Raw genomic sequence first — 15413 nt, forward strand, 5'->3', positions numbered from 1 at the left:
TGCATCTTTGTATATATACCCGCTACCAGTAAACTCCCATCCAGTTGCCCTCTTCTAGTTGTCATCTAACTCTTTTTGAGACCCTGATGGCATCCAACAAGCTAACACTGCATATTACTATACTAGCGATGCCATACCAAAGCACCAAAGACAGACTGGATTAAATAGTAGAAAATTTCACAATTCTACAGGCTAGATTTTGGAGCTCAGACGAGTTGGTTTTGTCTTTCTCTCTCATTGACTTGTAGATATCCATCTTGTAACTTTGACTTCATGTGATCTTTTCTCTACATCTGTGTTCTAATAACAAATTCCTATAAGGACTCCAGCCATATTGAATTAGGGCTCATGATAATGACCTGATTTTAAATGTTTTATTTATTATTATTTTTATGTGAATGAGTGTATTGCTTGCATGTAGGTAGGTACACCCATGTTATGCAATGCCTGTGGAGGTCAAAAGAGGGCATCAGATCCCCTGGAACTGGAGTTACAGATGGTTGTTAGCCACCATGTGGGTGCTGGGAATCCAACCTGGGTCCTCTGAAAGAGCAGTCAGTGCTCTTAACCACTGAGCCATTTCTCTAGCCCTTTAACAGGTATTATTACTATCACCATAAAGACTGCTACTAAGAAGAGGAAAGGCCCTGAAAAATATTAGGAGGGGACCCAGGGCAGCAGGGCCTTGAAGGAAGCAATAGACTTGAACAACAACTGGGTATTCCATAGACACATATGGGAAGAAACTACACTCCAAGCAGAGAGCAGGTATCTAAGATGGGACGTACCTCTTTAACAGGTATTATTACTATCACCATAAAGACTGCTACTAAGAAGAGGAAAGGCCCTGAAAAATATTAGGAGGGGACCCAGGGCAGCAGGGCCTTGAAGGAAGCAATAGACTTGAACAACAACTGGGTATTCCATAGACACATATGGGAAGAAACTACACTCCAAGCAGAGAGCAGGTATCTAAGATGGGACGTACCTCATGGCCCTGCCATTCTGGGTCCATCCCTAGTGGCTGTGTATAGAGGCTCTCTCATGCCAGCTGACCTCATTGACACAATCCTTTGTGCTGAGGAACCTGAGGTGCCGGTGCATTCACAATAGGAATGGAGTGATAGAGGAATTCTAGTCCATGTCATGCAAAGACCAAGTCTTTCATTGAACCACCAACTTCAGGAGATATAGGTCTATTTCCTCTTAGTCAGAAGGTTTACATGAAGGGCAGCAACATGGAAGGCAATTTAAACATCATTCTCTCCTGTTCCTTTGCACAGAGCTCAACTTTTGCCAACATGCCCAAAAGCCAGAGTGCAGTAATTCTATCTTGGATGACAGCTGTAATGAAACGAACAAGAAATGCAAAGCCTATTTTCACATGCATGCTATTATGTACAACACTAGAAAATGACGTTTCCTACGTCGAGTTTTTTAGTGTTCTAAGTTTTTCAGTTAAGCCAAACACAATATTCTACTGGAGAAAACTAGAAAGGTTATACCTAAGATAAGGATCGCCCTGCTGAAGGTTTGCATGAAATTTTGAGTAACTTCTCTGATGCTGGTTGTAAATATCACACACAACTGACAAAAAGCACAGCCTTAAATGATCCTTTACATGCCGCTTTCTCTACCCTATTAAGATGCTCGTTGTTTCTTTGATTTATCTGATAATAAATTTTTAAGTCTCATAAAATTTCTCTGTTGCTGACTACGCTGACTAATAAGTCTGACGAATCCAAAGTGTCAGGAATTCATGTGTGAGAATAAGTTATTGCCAAACATATATTAGAAATTCCATAAAATATAGAATAAAAAGGTTGATCTGGTAATTTTATCTTGTATGCATTTTCCTGTAACAATTTATATTCATGGTTATCATTGTCTTCCTTTGCTTAAAAAAAAAATCAATAAAGTAAATCCGGATTGGCGGGGGGGGGGGGGGGAGGCAAAAGCAGGAATTATATTATAAAAAATAATGAATTGATATAACAATAAATCATGTTTTCCTAGACCAATAAAGATCTCAGAAATAGTTTCTGGAATGACCCCCAAAAGGATATAGGTTGGAACTATCACTCTGAAGATGGGAAAGCTGTGGTGAGCTTGGTGAGGACATGGAATAATGACAGAACTGGGTCTTGAAGCCACCTCTATTTTTGTGTGTCTATACGTATTCACATGTATGTAGGTGCATGTGCGTGGTGGTGGTGCATGAGGACATGGGGGTGGTGCATGAGCAACCAGGTCAGACCTGGTTGTTTCTTAGGCATTGTCCACCTTTTGTTTTTGGGTTTTTTTGTTTGTTTGTTTGTTTATTTTATTTATTTATTTATTTATTTTTGTGTGTGTGTGTGTGGTCTTTTTGAGACAGGGTCTCCCTGTAGCCTCAGCTGTCCTGGAACTCACTATGTAGACCAGGCTGGCCTTGAACTCACAGAGATCTGCCTGCCTCTGCATCCCAAGTACTGGGATAAAAGGTGTGTGGCACCACACCCGGCTCCACGTTTTTTTGAGAAAGGAACTTCTACCGTCTAGAACTCACCAAATAAGCTAGGCTGGATAGCCAGCAAGTCCCAGAGACATCTGTCTCTGTCTCCCCAGGGCTGAGATTATAAGGCAAGTCACCTCATCCAGCATTTTTTTAGTGTGAGTTCTCAGTCTTGAACTCAGATCTTTAAGCACTTTATAGACTAAGCCATCTCCCCAGCCCCTGAAGTCACCTTAAAGATCAGAATTCTAAGAGCAGACCTATAATACATACATAGGCTATCTATAAATCTTCTTTTCCCTAAAATTTATACACTTTCTTAAAACTTTTATTTATTATTACTATTTTATGTGCCTGTGTATTTTGCCTGCATGTATGTAAGTGCACCCCTATCCTGCAACGCCCACGGAAGTCAGAAGAGAGTGTTGAATTCCCTAGAACTGGAGTTATGGGCAGTTGTTAGGTTCCACGTAGGTGCTGGGAACCGAACCTGGGTCCTCTGCCAGAGCATCCAATACTTTTACCTGCTGAGCCATCTCTACAACCCCTTTACATTGTAGTTTGATGAAAAAGTAAGTTTGTAATTTTAAAAAAAATCAATCAATCAATCACTACCTGGAGATTGTCTTTTCCTCTGTTGCTCAGAGTTGCACAGTAGAGTCACTGTGGTTTTATGGCGGGGTGCGGCATGTGAAAAGAAGTTCTCTATCTTTGAAATGTCTGTGCTGGGAGGACAAAGCAGTTTAGTAGCAAGAGAAGAGCGTTCCGGTCCTGCTACTGGCACTCTTGATCTTAGCCACTCACCCAGGGAGGGATAGACTGAGTTAAGGTGGAAATAATGATACAAAAATTAAGAGGGTTCCAGTCCAGTTTTGGAACTGCAAAATGAGACAAATCTCTGATGCGTTATACAGGTCTGAAAAGGCCCCACAGAAAGGAATGTACGGCTACAGCTGGAGTTCCCAGTGCATACGCAGTCAGGTGACAAAGGCCCCCAAACCGCAGCTTGTCTCCTTATGAGGGTTCCGCCTAACTTGGTTTATTTAGAAACACCTTGGGGACTTGTGAGGTGTATCTGTGGGTGTGTCTGTTGGGACACATCTAGAGAAGATTTACCAAAGGGTTAAAAAAAAATACTGTGACTATAGGACATCAATCCACAGGCTGGGGACCGGGACAGAGTAAGAGGGAAGAAGAGAAGCAGCCACGTGAGCGGTACATCCGCCCCTGGGACACCTGCCCCCTGGCGGCCGGAGGCTGTTTTGCTCTCCTGTGAAGCACTAGCACCTCTGAAATGCAATCTGCAGCAAAGTGAGTATTTCCTCTTTGTTGTTTCCATCAGGTGTTTGGTCACTGAGACAAGAAAAGTGACTAATGAAGTCCTTACGGTTCTTCTGTGGGAAGTGGATCGGAATGCAGCCGGTAACGCTCTGTAACCCTTCACTCTCGAATCCTCTAACTTACCCCCAGCAGCTTCCTTTCACTCCCAATGCATCTTTACTTCTGACCAACTTTGATTTTGACAAGGTCCATTCTTAACAAGCTTAGAAATGAGCTGCCAAATCCTCTACCTGGAGAAGGAGTCCTACACAGAAATCAAAGAAATACGGAAGATACAGTGTTGCGGAGGAATCCACCAATCTGAAAGTCAACCTGGAGGAGGTATGGGTGGAAAAGCTACGGGGAAAGAATACGGAGAAGGTGGGACAAGCTGACAGGGAACTGAATGCGATTTTGTGACATTTGAATAATAGCAGTATTACCAGAGGAACTGATTTCCCCCACTAGCCCCCATCCTCAATTCAGAACTGACAATATTTGAACACAGGATCTTTACAGAGACAACTGAGTTAAAATGAGATTATTACAATGAGCCAAACCCAACAGGACTGGCGTCCTTATAAAAGGAAGAAATTTGGACACAGGCAGAATTTCGTTGAGAAGACCATACAAAAAGGCACCAGGGAGAGAGCATCTATACAGAAGGCTAAAGGAAGAAAACCACTCACACACCAGTGTGTGTGTGGGGGGGGTGACACGGGACACAAGAATGCTGTCTAAACACCAGGGCAAGAGGTCTTGCCCCTGGCCTTCAGAAGGAACCAACCCCAGTGACATGACATCTGAGACTTTTAAACCATGCAATCTGTGGTATTTGTTAGGGTAGGTCTAGTAAATTAATGCAAATAGTCAAGGAAAAATGAGAAGAGAAAAACATGAAAACAAATAATTTTTAAAAGCCACAGTTAACTTGCTATGTAAAATAATGAAAACTGTCAATGATGATTTAATCAGTAAACAAACAAACAAACACTATCTAATTTGACAGAAAGTAAAAAGTATGCACACATTTTGAAGGCAATTGATTTATTATAGTATTAATACATGTTTCAAATGATACTAATTAAAAATAACTATTATATTAGGAAACCATTTTCTCTACCATGAACATTTTTAATGCTACGAATCTTAAAAAAACATATGAAGTAAAATATAAACACAATAGACCAAAACATGAAAACTTATTTCCCTAAAGCTTGATGAATAAACTAGAGTCCCGACAGCCTGTGAGCATTACTTACGCTTAAGCTTTGTATCTGATAAAGTTGATTGAAACTCCTTTCCTAACAAAATTTATTCTAATCCAAAAGGCCTGATAACACAGAAGAACCTTAACTGCAAAAAATAAATGAATAACAAATAATAAATAAATAGATAAATAAATAATAAATCCTCCAACAATACCCAATCAGAATAAAAGACTGAGCTCAGTAAAAATCTAGCATGTAATAAAACAAGACACCACTGTGTAGTAGAGAATAGAAATCACAGGCAGTTTTGTTTGCTTATAAAAGCACCACTTTTTAATTTATCTCTCAAATAAAACAGCAAATGCAAGCAATAACTCTTCTTAGCTGGACATAAAGTGTCAAGCACTGAACTTTAAGATTAGAGAGAGCTAGAAAGGTTATCGATATAGAAGGCTGATTGAGTCCATTTCACTGAAGAGGTCAATATCGCATAGCTCAATATGATCATATCAAATGACTACTATTTAATCACGGAACTCCAAATAGCACCTGGTGAACAGGAAGTCACCTGACACATTTCCTGTCGGGAATGTTGATGGAGTCTAGCTGAGGCTTATTTTCCTTCTGTCAAGTATGAGAAATAGCACATATTCTACTCATCTAAATTGATACCATAATGTGTCCTCCTGCTCACCAGAGGTACATACGTATTTGAGTATTCTACTGATAGAAGCCTGGAGGTCAACAATCAATGGGGAAAGGAGGAGAGAGAGCGGAGGGGCAGAAACACAGAGAGAAAAGGAAAGGAAGGAGAAGGAAGACAAAGTGGGGAAGAGGAGGAGAGGAAGGGTCAGGAGACAGGTGGAGTGGGAGACGGGGGAAGAGGAGGAGAGGAAGGGTCAGGAGGCGTGTGGAGTGGGAGACGGGGGAAGAGGAGGAGAGGAAGGGTCAGGAGACGGGAGGTGGGGAAGAGGAGGAGAGGAAGGGTCAGGAGGCGTATGGAGTGGGAGACGGGGAAAGAGGAGGAGAGGAAGGGTCAGGAGACATGTGGAGTGGGAGACGGGGGAAGAGGAGGAGAGGAAGGGTCAGGAGACGGGTGGAGTGGGAGATGGGGGAAGAGGAGGAGAGGAAGGGTCAGGAGACGGGTGGAGTGGGAGACGGGGGAAGAGGAGGAGAGGAAGGGGTCAGGAGATGAGTGGAGTGGGAGAGGGGGGAGGAGGAGAGAGAGGAAGGGTCAAGAGACAGGAGACGGGTGGAGTGGGAGATGGGGAAAGAGGAGAGAGAAGAGGAAGAGGATGAAGAAGGGGGAGGAGGAAGGGAAAGGAAGAGGAGGGGAGGAAGGGGTAGGAGAAGGGAGGAGGGGGAGACGGGGGAAGAGGAGAGAGAGGAAGGGTCAAGAGACAGGAGATGGGTGGAGTGGGAGACGGGGAAAGAGGAGAGAGAAGAGGAAGAGGATGAAGAAGGGGGAGGAGGAAGGGAAAGGAAGAGGAGGCGAGACAGAGGGAAGAAAGGAGTGTGGCAGGAGACCAAGGGGGACAGAAAGGAGAACAGGAGGAAAAGGAGGAAGAGGAGGTAGAGGAAGGACAGGGAAAACGGTCTGTCTATACTGCAAAGTCTTAAGTCAAAGCATGTTGGCAGGCAAAGTTCAGAAGAAATGTCTTTATTCCCATTGATGAAGCAGCTGTGCAGCTCCACTCCGACCTTCTAGTAGTTTTTCAGAAATCTTGAATAGCAGGCGCGAGAGTCACTGAGAACAGTGCAAATTCCACTGACGACTCTGTAAGGTAGAGCGTTCCATCGCATTTGTCAACCCTGGTCCAGTGGGGTCCCTGCAAGCCTCCAAAAGCTAGTTTTTAAAATATTTTATTATTTTTTATTTTATGTGTATGAGTGTGTTGCCTGCGTGTCTGTGAGTGCACCTGTGTTCTGCAGTGCCTATGGAGATCAAAAGAGTGTGTCAGATCTCCTGGGATTGGAGTTGCAGATGGTTGTTAAGCTGCCACTGGGTACTGGGAACTGAACCTGGGTCCTCTGCAAGAATAGCCACTGCTCTTAACCACTAAGTCATTTCTCTAGCCCTCAAAAGTTGGTTTTTAAAGCCTACAAAGGTACACTTTTGACTTTCACAGGTACGGTGGGTGGAGAACATCAAGTGTAACTGACAGTATCGAAGGATGATGAAATGTCAAATGTAAAGCACTGTTCTTTATATAAACAGAATCATTTTACAGAAGAGTACAGAAAACTAAATCTTCACAGATCCACTAAAAAGTACACGGAATGAATTGTGAATAAGCCCAAAGGAAGGATACTAATCCCATGTGAAGTTTAGCAGTGCCAATCAAGGCATAAAGTAAAATATATTAAATGATCTATCACAAAACTTAGGAGAGAAAAGAGTCATGTATTTTTCTTTGGTCTGTATCTCACCTGTTGCCTTGGAGAGGGAGATACTAATGTGCAAACACAATGAACAACTATGACCATACAGAGAAAGAGTTGAGCAACTAATCAAAGACTAACCGTTGTCATTAGATTAACATTTCTGAACTCCATGTGCTCACAAATCCATTCACTATATGGAGAAAAAATAGAATGCTTTCTAATTATAACTTTTAAAGCTGTCAACCTAGAATAAAATTAACCTAGTCAAGAACAAAGAGACTTATATTTGGAGCTAATCAGGACTGCAACCAAGGAAAACAGATTCAAACAATCTTGAAATGTGCTGAGTTTTTACAACATGGTGGTCATTAACCCACAAGAAAGCTGGAGATGGTATCATGGTTTTATGTTTTTTTGATCAACTTTTTGTTCTTGGACACAATCTTAATGGTTACTGACACGACAGATTTCTTTTCTTTTTTTTTTTTCCAGGAGCGGGGTGAGATCTGGTAATAAACCGTTACTTCTGCTTTCTTCACAGGCGTGACAGACAAATCATGATACAACGTGGAAGGGGACAACAGCAGGTTGTGACCACCAGGCAGGGAAAAACAACTGGGGGCCATGTTGGAAGCTGGCTACCAAAGATTTAGAACATATGTCTAACTAGACTCACCTACGTGTTAGTAGTCATTTTTCCATCACTGTGGCACAATGTCTGGGAAAATCAACGTAGAGGGGAGATTGCTTTTCATTCATAGTTTTAGTTCGTGCTCCTCTGGAACCAACACTGGGCCTGGGAGAGGGCAGAACATCACAGCAGACAAAGGGCGGCAGATCAGAGCTGCTCGCCTTAGGGAAATATCCTTTTTCATCTGTATAAAAATCCATACTGAACAATGAGTTCTGGGTTACAAAAGAGTATTTATTTTGCACCTGTCCATCAATCATCCACAAGTTAAACAAAAATGCACATACGTCCTGTATCACTTATTTTCAGGAATTTTGACAGTGCTGGCGGTTTTGTTTTGTAAGAAAGAAGTGAGTTCAGTTTTAGGCTCTGGGCAGTTTGAGGGAAGCGGTCCTTTATGCAGAAGGTCAGTAGGGTTTAAAAATGTCTCAAAAGTGAGCTTGTACGGGTGGGTGGCTCTGCAGCACCATTTTTGTGTTTAGCTGTGACTTACAATAGCCTCCCAACCCTACTCAAGTGCCCTGAGCTATGCTGCCCTCTGATGGGTTTTTTTGTCCCTTGACAAAGTGAAGAGGTATAACCTAATCCTACTCAAAATATAACACGTGTCGAAAGTTTGTTTCTATTTTATATTATGGAGAAAATTTGATAATACACTTATTAAATTAAAAACAGAAGCAAAGCATGCATATATAGTGACTACAAAGAAAATATGAACCACCAGGAACTACGCAGTCAACTTTAAAAGTCAAAAACAATCTTTCTGTCAAAACTTTAAGGGAAAAAATATCATTCTTTATTTTCATATCTATTGTACAGAAATAGCTTTCATATGGCTTAATTTGAGCTTTCAGATATAATAATAAAAAAAGACAAGTCTATACTATTCTACATACTGACTACAAGTATGTAAAACTCACTGACAGATCAAAAGGTCCTGAGGTTCAACATGCTCCTTGGTCTTTCTGAAAATATTTATAAAACTATATGTTAGTTTTGTCAATCCCTTTATACTTCACCAGAAAACCAGTAAGGTTTATTATAGAGATTTTGTTAGATATGATTCCCTGCTACAAAAGGCTGTTTCTTAAATGGACTCACCAATTTGGTGCCAGGTACACTGGAAATTTAAAGAACTTGTAGAATGCTGGCACGGCAGCCATTAAAAGATGCAGTCTTTGATAATAAAGCTCGTTTATGTCCATTACAGCTTAGGACAGGTTTGCACACAGTGCAGAAGAAAAGGAACTGTTTTAATTCCACAAGTAAAATAACTTGAGGGAGATATACCAACAGATAAAAGAATGCTTCCTCACAAATCAAAAAGGATGATCAGCTTTGCTGGATTCCTAGTGAAGAGAAATGCTCCATATTTTCTCATGGTTGCCCACCATTCCCCAATCACTGTTTGCATTAAGCAATGTGAACAGAGAAACCAGCGAGTGGGACATATTTCCCTAGAGAGAAAAGCAAGCCACAAGGTTGGAAGGCAGAGGAGGAAGCATTTTCTGAGTCATGTCAGATTGGAACTAAGGATGTAAGCTTGCCACATTCCCCAAATTGTACCCTTCATGGGGACGCCTGTGTTGGAAAGACCTCTTTCAATGAACACATTTTCTGCCTAGCATTTGTCAAATCTCTTCTTTTGTTAACTTGTTGACAAGAGTCAGCTTGTCAGCTTTTAAAATGGCTGTGCTTGCTATCTGCAAGCCTTGATCAAAATGTGGAAAATGAGTTATTCCCTTTCACAACGGATCCTGTCAAGGACTCCAACTTCAACCTGACTGTGTTTCCTTCAGGGGGCAAAAAAAGCGCAAAACCCTTCCTCCAGAAAACCTAACAAGCAGTGATGAGTCCATAAAAATGCTACAGAAATAAAAGAGAAAAATAAAGAGAAACAAAGAGTAAAAAGTGGTTGTGTGACTGGGTGAAAACGTTATTGGATTTGGAGGATATGATCGCCAACTCGAGCTCCAGGCATTTATTTTAACAGGAGGAATAAGGTATCATGGGTAATGGGATGCCACAGCTAGTATGTTCCCCTTGAGGCAGGTAGACAGGTGGACACAAAGCTTTCTCCACTTAAGAAATGGCTACAATGTGATAAGTCTCCAAAGTGTACTCAACACCATTGAAGAGCCACACATCAAGGCCTGGAGATGAAGATGGCTCAGTGGGATATGATAGCTCACTGGGTAAGACAGGCCTGAAGCCCTCAGTTCAATTCCCAAATTCCACAATTTGGCAGGAGAGAACACTTTACCAAGAGCTGTCCTTTGACCTCCACATATGCATCGTGGCACATGGCACGTGTACACCAACTCTCTCAATCAACCTCTCTTTCTCTCTCTCTCTCTCTCTCTCCCCCTCCCTCCCTCCCTCCTGTCTCTCTCTCTCCCGCTCCCTCTCTCCCTCTCTAAATTAATATTTTTTAAAAATGTGAAAGGACCACACATGAGCACCCTACCTGACACACCTATCTGTGTCAGGGGAAAGTATCTGTAGGCACCAAGGCTTTTACTTCTTGCCAAGCACTGATTCCACCTTTGTTTCAAGCATCCATGATTCCTCTCCCAGCCCATTAAAGCCTATAAATCAGATGATCCATCTTCTCTGCTGTCGCTGTCCTACACCCAGACTCCTCTGAGGATGGGCTTAGAACGCCAGTGTCACTGGGAAGGTTATCCAAGGAGCAACATGAAAACGAAACCTTCAGAAATGTCCCCTAGTTCTTCTCTACTCTCACTTAGGTAACAGGTTAACTGGTTAGAAAAACAGGGAAATGGAGGGAGGTCCATCAGTATCTTAAGGCCCCAAACCAAATTACGCTTTCATAATAAAAACAGGCATACACATGTATGCAAATATATCTTTAATATATAAACATACATTAATAGCTATGCACACATATAAGTACAAACTCATTTTTAATTAAAGGGAGTACACACAGCTCAAATGGAAAGAGACAGAGAAGGAGTTATTAGAAACTGTAAGGAGGGCTGGGGAGAAATTTCCGTTAGTGAGGTTCTTGCCTCTTAAGCATAAAGCTCTCAGTTAGATCCCCAGCACCCACATGAAACGCCAGGAGTGAGCTTGTGTTTGTAATATCGATGCTGGGGAGGGAAGAGACAGACAATTTCCTGGGACATGCTGACAGTCAGCACGTGAACACCGGTGGTCAGCAAAGTTTGGACAATGGGTACAAGGATAAAGTTAGGCTGAGGGAATAAGTTCTGGTGTTTTTTTTTTTCTTTTTGGCAGAGTAAGGTAACTACAGTTAATGACAATGTACTGTATATTTCAAAATGGTCAGAAGACAGAGACTTCAAAGGTTGTTTCTACAAAGAAATGATAAATTCACAGTTGATGAATATCAAGTTATCCTGACTTGATCATTTAACAATTCATAAATGTATCAAAACATTAAAATGAAACTACAAATATTACAGTTACTAGTGTCAATCAAAAATAAACTCAAATATTTTAAAAAGAATCTTTACTCCAAGGAAAGAAAGGAGTAATGACTAACGTGTGAATCATACATTAATAATGTTTAACGGAAAGATGATCCAGAGTGGAATCACAGGGTGGTGCTTTGGAGCTCCTCAGAGCAGTGCTGCCTTCTGACCTCTTCATGCCTAGTCCAAGCAGAGGGTCTCAGAGGTCTCTCCCTCCCTCCTAAGGTATTGATTAACACTGAAAATACATTACTTTAAAATATTTTATTTGTTATTTTATTTATGGTGCCTTTTAATTTTATTTATTATTTTTATTTTATGTGTATGAATGTATTTCCTGCATGTATGTAGGTGCACCCATGTCATTGCAATGCCTGTGGAGGTCAGAAGAGGTGCCAGATTCCCCTGGAACTGGAGTTATGGACAGTTGTTAGCCACCATGTGGGTGCTGGGAACAGAACCCAGGTCCTCTGCCAAGAAGCAAGTGTTCTTAACTGCTGAGCCACCTCTCCAGACCATGGGTAGTATTTTTGTATGACTAAGATTTTGACTCAGTGTTTTGGGCCAGTGTGATCAAGTGATTCCACTTACAATGGAAGAGTAAGAGACACAAGAGCAGAAGTACAGGAAGCGGTCAATACTCCCCTCTGTTCCAGGAAGGAAGAAGAGGAGAAATCAACGTGGATCCCTGCCTTCCAGCGGGCCAGGCCCACAGGCTCCTGAAGGCATCCCTATAGGCTACAAATGGGATAGCGGTTGCCTCCCCTAGAAAGGAGACAATGATGCTGTATGCTTACTTAATGCTTTTCAAGGTTGATTTAAGTCTACAGAAAATGCCACACTGTGCCACAGTAAATCAAATAGAAAAGGCAGGTTTATAGTATGCAAACTGCTTAAAGTACACCAACCCTCAAAAATAGGTTGCTAACAACGGAGACAAGCATATAAACAGCAGGGACAGCAATGGCTTAATAGGCAAAGCCCTTGCCATGCAAACATGAGGACCTCAGTTCAGATCCCCAGAACCCACGAAAAGCTGGGCACGGTAGCAAGCATCTATGATCCCAGAACTCCTATAGCAAGATGGGAGGCAGAGGCAGGGGAATCCCGAGAGATTCACAGGCCAGCCAGCTTGGCACACACAGCACCAGTAAGACCCTGTGTCAAACAAGGACCGACACTCAAAGTTGTCCTCTGACCTCCACATGGGGACTGTGGCACATGTGCACCCATATTCATTATACACACACACACACACACACACACACACGCACGCACACACGCACACATGCACACACATACGCAATTACAGAATATATACACTTAATGATTAAAATTGCCATGCATTCCCTTTCAAATAACTACCAATGAACTCAACTAAAGCAGCATACACCTCTCCCTTATCCAGAAATCTAACTACAGATTAAAACAAATTAAAATCAGTTATAAGGTATATAATGGTAATTAATTGTCTAATAATGGCTCTGAGGTACCACAAACCCCAGGAACTCATAAATTAATCTTCAGAAATGAAGCTCAAGTAAGTGGTAGTTTCACACACTATGCATTCTAATCCTCACAAATTATAAATTAATGTATGGTAAATTCAAAAGTTGTTAACCAGAATAAGAAGCAATGTTTACTTGTAGATTAATAAGAGTTTTGTCTGTATGCTTTTCTGTACACTATCACATATAGAAGCGATCTGTATCTTTGCATTTGCTAACAGAAAATTAGGCTCTGAAAAAAAAAAACAAAAAAAACCTATGATGGTAATAACTACCAAGGAGAACAAAATGAACAATAATCTGTTAAATTGCAATTACAAATTCACACATTTTCATTAACTACACATCTTCAAAGGCTGAACTATATTTGCATATTTTAAAAGATCTAATCTGTAATGACTGCATGTATCTATGTAGCTCAGGAAACTAACACATATTCAATACTTTGGTTATTCTTCTTAAGACTTACCTCATGAATCCCTCAGTTTTATATAAAAAATATTTAAATCATGCTTTAATTGCTTTTATCTACAAGAAAATGCTGCCATTGTATCAATTTTAGTGTAAACTTTGCTTTTTGGTGCTTTTCTACACTGAGCTACACTCCAGCCCTTCGGTGTATTTACTTTTAACCCCATTCTTTTTTACAGTTCCCTTCTGGAGGGGCACAGAACCACAGATGGCCATTTACAGGTCAGGTTTTGTCCTGTCACCTGATCCAGACTCACTGGTCAGGCACAGATTAGGTAAGAACTGATGTGAGTTTGTTTGAGGGGGGCTCTTTCTGATACTCAAAAAGAAAGTGAGAGCCTCTTGAGGGAATGTGTCCTTTAGGGGGGGGTCTTCTAATTTTGCACCGGCAATTGTGACATTACATTGTGAGACAGAAGCAGATTAAAGTCTGGCTGCATTTTTTCACAATCTCTGGAGATGTTTAAAAGTACACTAGATTTCAGCCTTGGGGATCAGTTAAGCAGAGAGCTAAATGACCATCTTAGGGGAAGGAAACTGAGGTAAGAGGGGAGTATGACAGAAGACACATGGGAGCTGCCAGGGTCCCTGTGAACCCCAAAACATAGAGGAAGAGAGGTGTTAGGGGAACTTCCCACAGTCCCCCTTAATGGGAAGGGTGGACTTCAGTCAGATACAGCGAAGCCTGGAGCTAAAGCTAGCTGGCTCCTTCTCCTCTTCCCTCTGCCTCTTCTCTGTCTTTTCTTTTTCCACTGAAGGTCATCATCTCACTAGAGGAAAACCTTCTACGTAACTGTGTGTGCCTTCCTGCTATTCTCTATAGATTTTATAAACTGCTTAACAATTTTTCTCACAACACTTTGCATTCATAGAGTAATAAAATATGTTCTGATCTGAATGCATCTGGTAAAGTTCCTCAGGTACCATGGGTATTCAACCAATTTAATAACTTCAAAGTTTTCCAAACAATGGGGCTAGAGAGATGGTTCAGTGGTTAAGAGCACTGGCTGCTCATGCAGAGGACCCAGGTTCGAATCCCAACACCCACATGGCAGCTAATAACTATGTATCTGCAATTCCAGTTCCATGGGATTCGATGCCCTCTTCTGGCCTTGGTGGGCACTGTGTGACATGGAAGCACTTATACATGCAGGCATAACATTCACATGCATAAAATAAAAAAAAAATAAATTAAAGGATAGTTTTCTAAACAAAATTGGCAAAAATGCCCTTGAGCATGTCAAGGAAAAACACTGTACAAATATCAGAGACAATTACTACATGCAGCTTTCAATAAAACAGTTTAAAACACCATGTGTTAATTGCTACCAACAGGAAGAATATCACAAGATAATTTTTTAAAAAGTAAATTTTATGTGGGGTACTTGGAAAACAGAAGCAGGCAGATCTCTGTGAGATCAAGGCTAGCCTGATTATCTATCTATCTATCTATCTATCTATCTATCTATCTATCTATCAATCATCTATCTGGTTCCAGTCAGCTGGGGCTACAAAACCCAGACTCACAAAAACAAAAAGGCAAAATAATTAATAATAATAAATTTGTATAAATACAAAAAATCAGTTTGCTAGTTTAGAAAACCAGAGTCTACTTACTACTTGTACGTTTCAGAACGGATATATTCAAAAACGTGGGAAACGCCAAGCTGGAACTGATCAGCAATTGGAGTGACCCAGGGATTGTTCTCTGCTTTGAAGACCTGCTTCTGCCCAGTCAAATCCAAGTTTCCTGAAAGTACAAAGAGAACGAGAAAGAAGCTGAAGGGACATATCATCAACCAAGATCAGGGGGAAGAAGTCCTTAGGTACTTTGTAAGCTATTTTAATTTTATTTACATTTTAAAGTTCTTACTC

At 41.2% G+C, this 15413-nt stretch overlaps 1 protein-coding gene and 1 pseudogene across 3 annotated transcripts in view; both read right to left on the reverse strand.

Annotated features, from left to right (window-relative positions):
* The window catches only part of Rsu1 (Ras suppressor protein 1), a 229299-nt gene that overhangs the window by 93876 nt on the left and 120010 nt on the right, over positions 1–15413 (reverse strand). For 2 of the 3 annotated variants that reach the window (XM_029563956.1, XM_008833892.3), the window contains one exon: positions 15156–15288. The exons of the other annotated variant lie outside the window; for it this stretch is intronic. In XM_029563956.1, the coding sequence (XP_029419816.1) occupies positions 15156–15288 (133 nt within the window). The remainder of the gene's footprint in view (positions 1–15155; positions 15289–15413) is intronic. 3 annotated transcript variants of the gene reach the window in all.
* Positions 8271–8391, reverse strand: LOC115070532 (annotated as a pseudogene).

The sequence above is a fragment of the Nannospalax galili genome, unplaced genomic scaffold, assembly GCF_000622305.1.
Source record: "Nannospalax galili isolate Female #2095 unplaced genomic scaffold, S.galili_v1.0 scaffold976, whole genome shotgun sequence".
NCBI lineage: Eukaryota > Metazoa > Chordata > Mammalia > Rodentia > Spalacidae > Nannospalax > Nannospalax galili.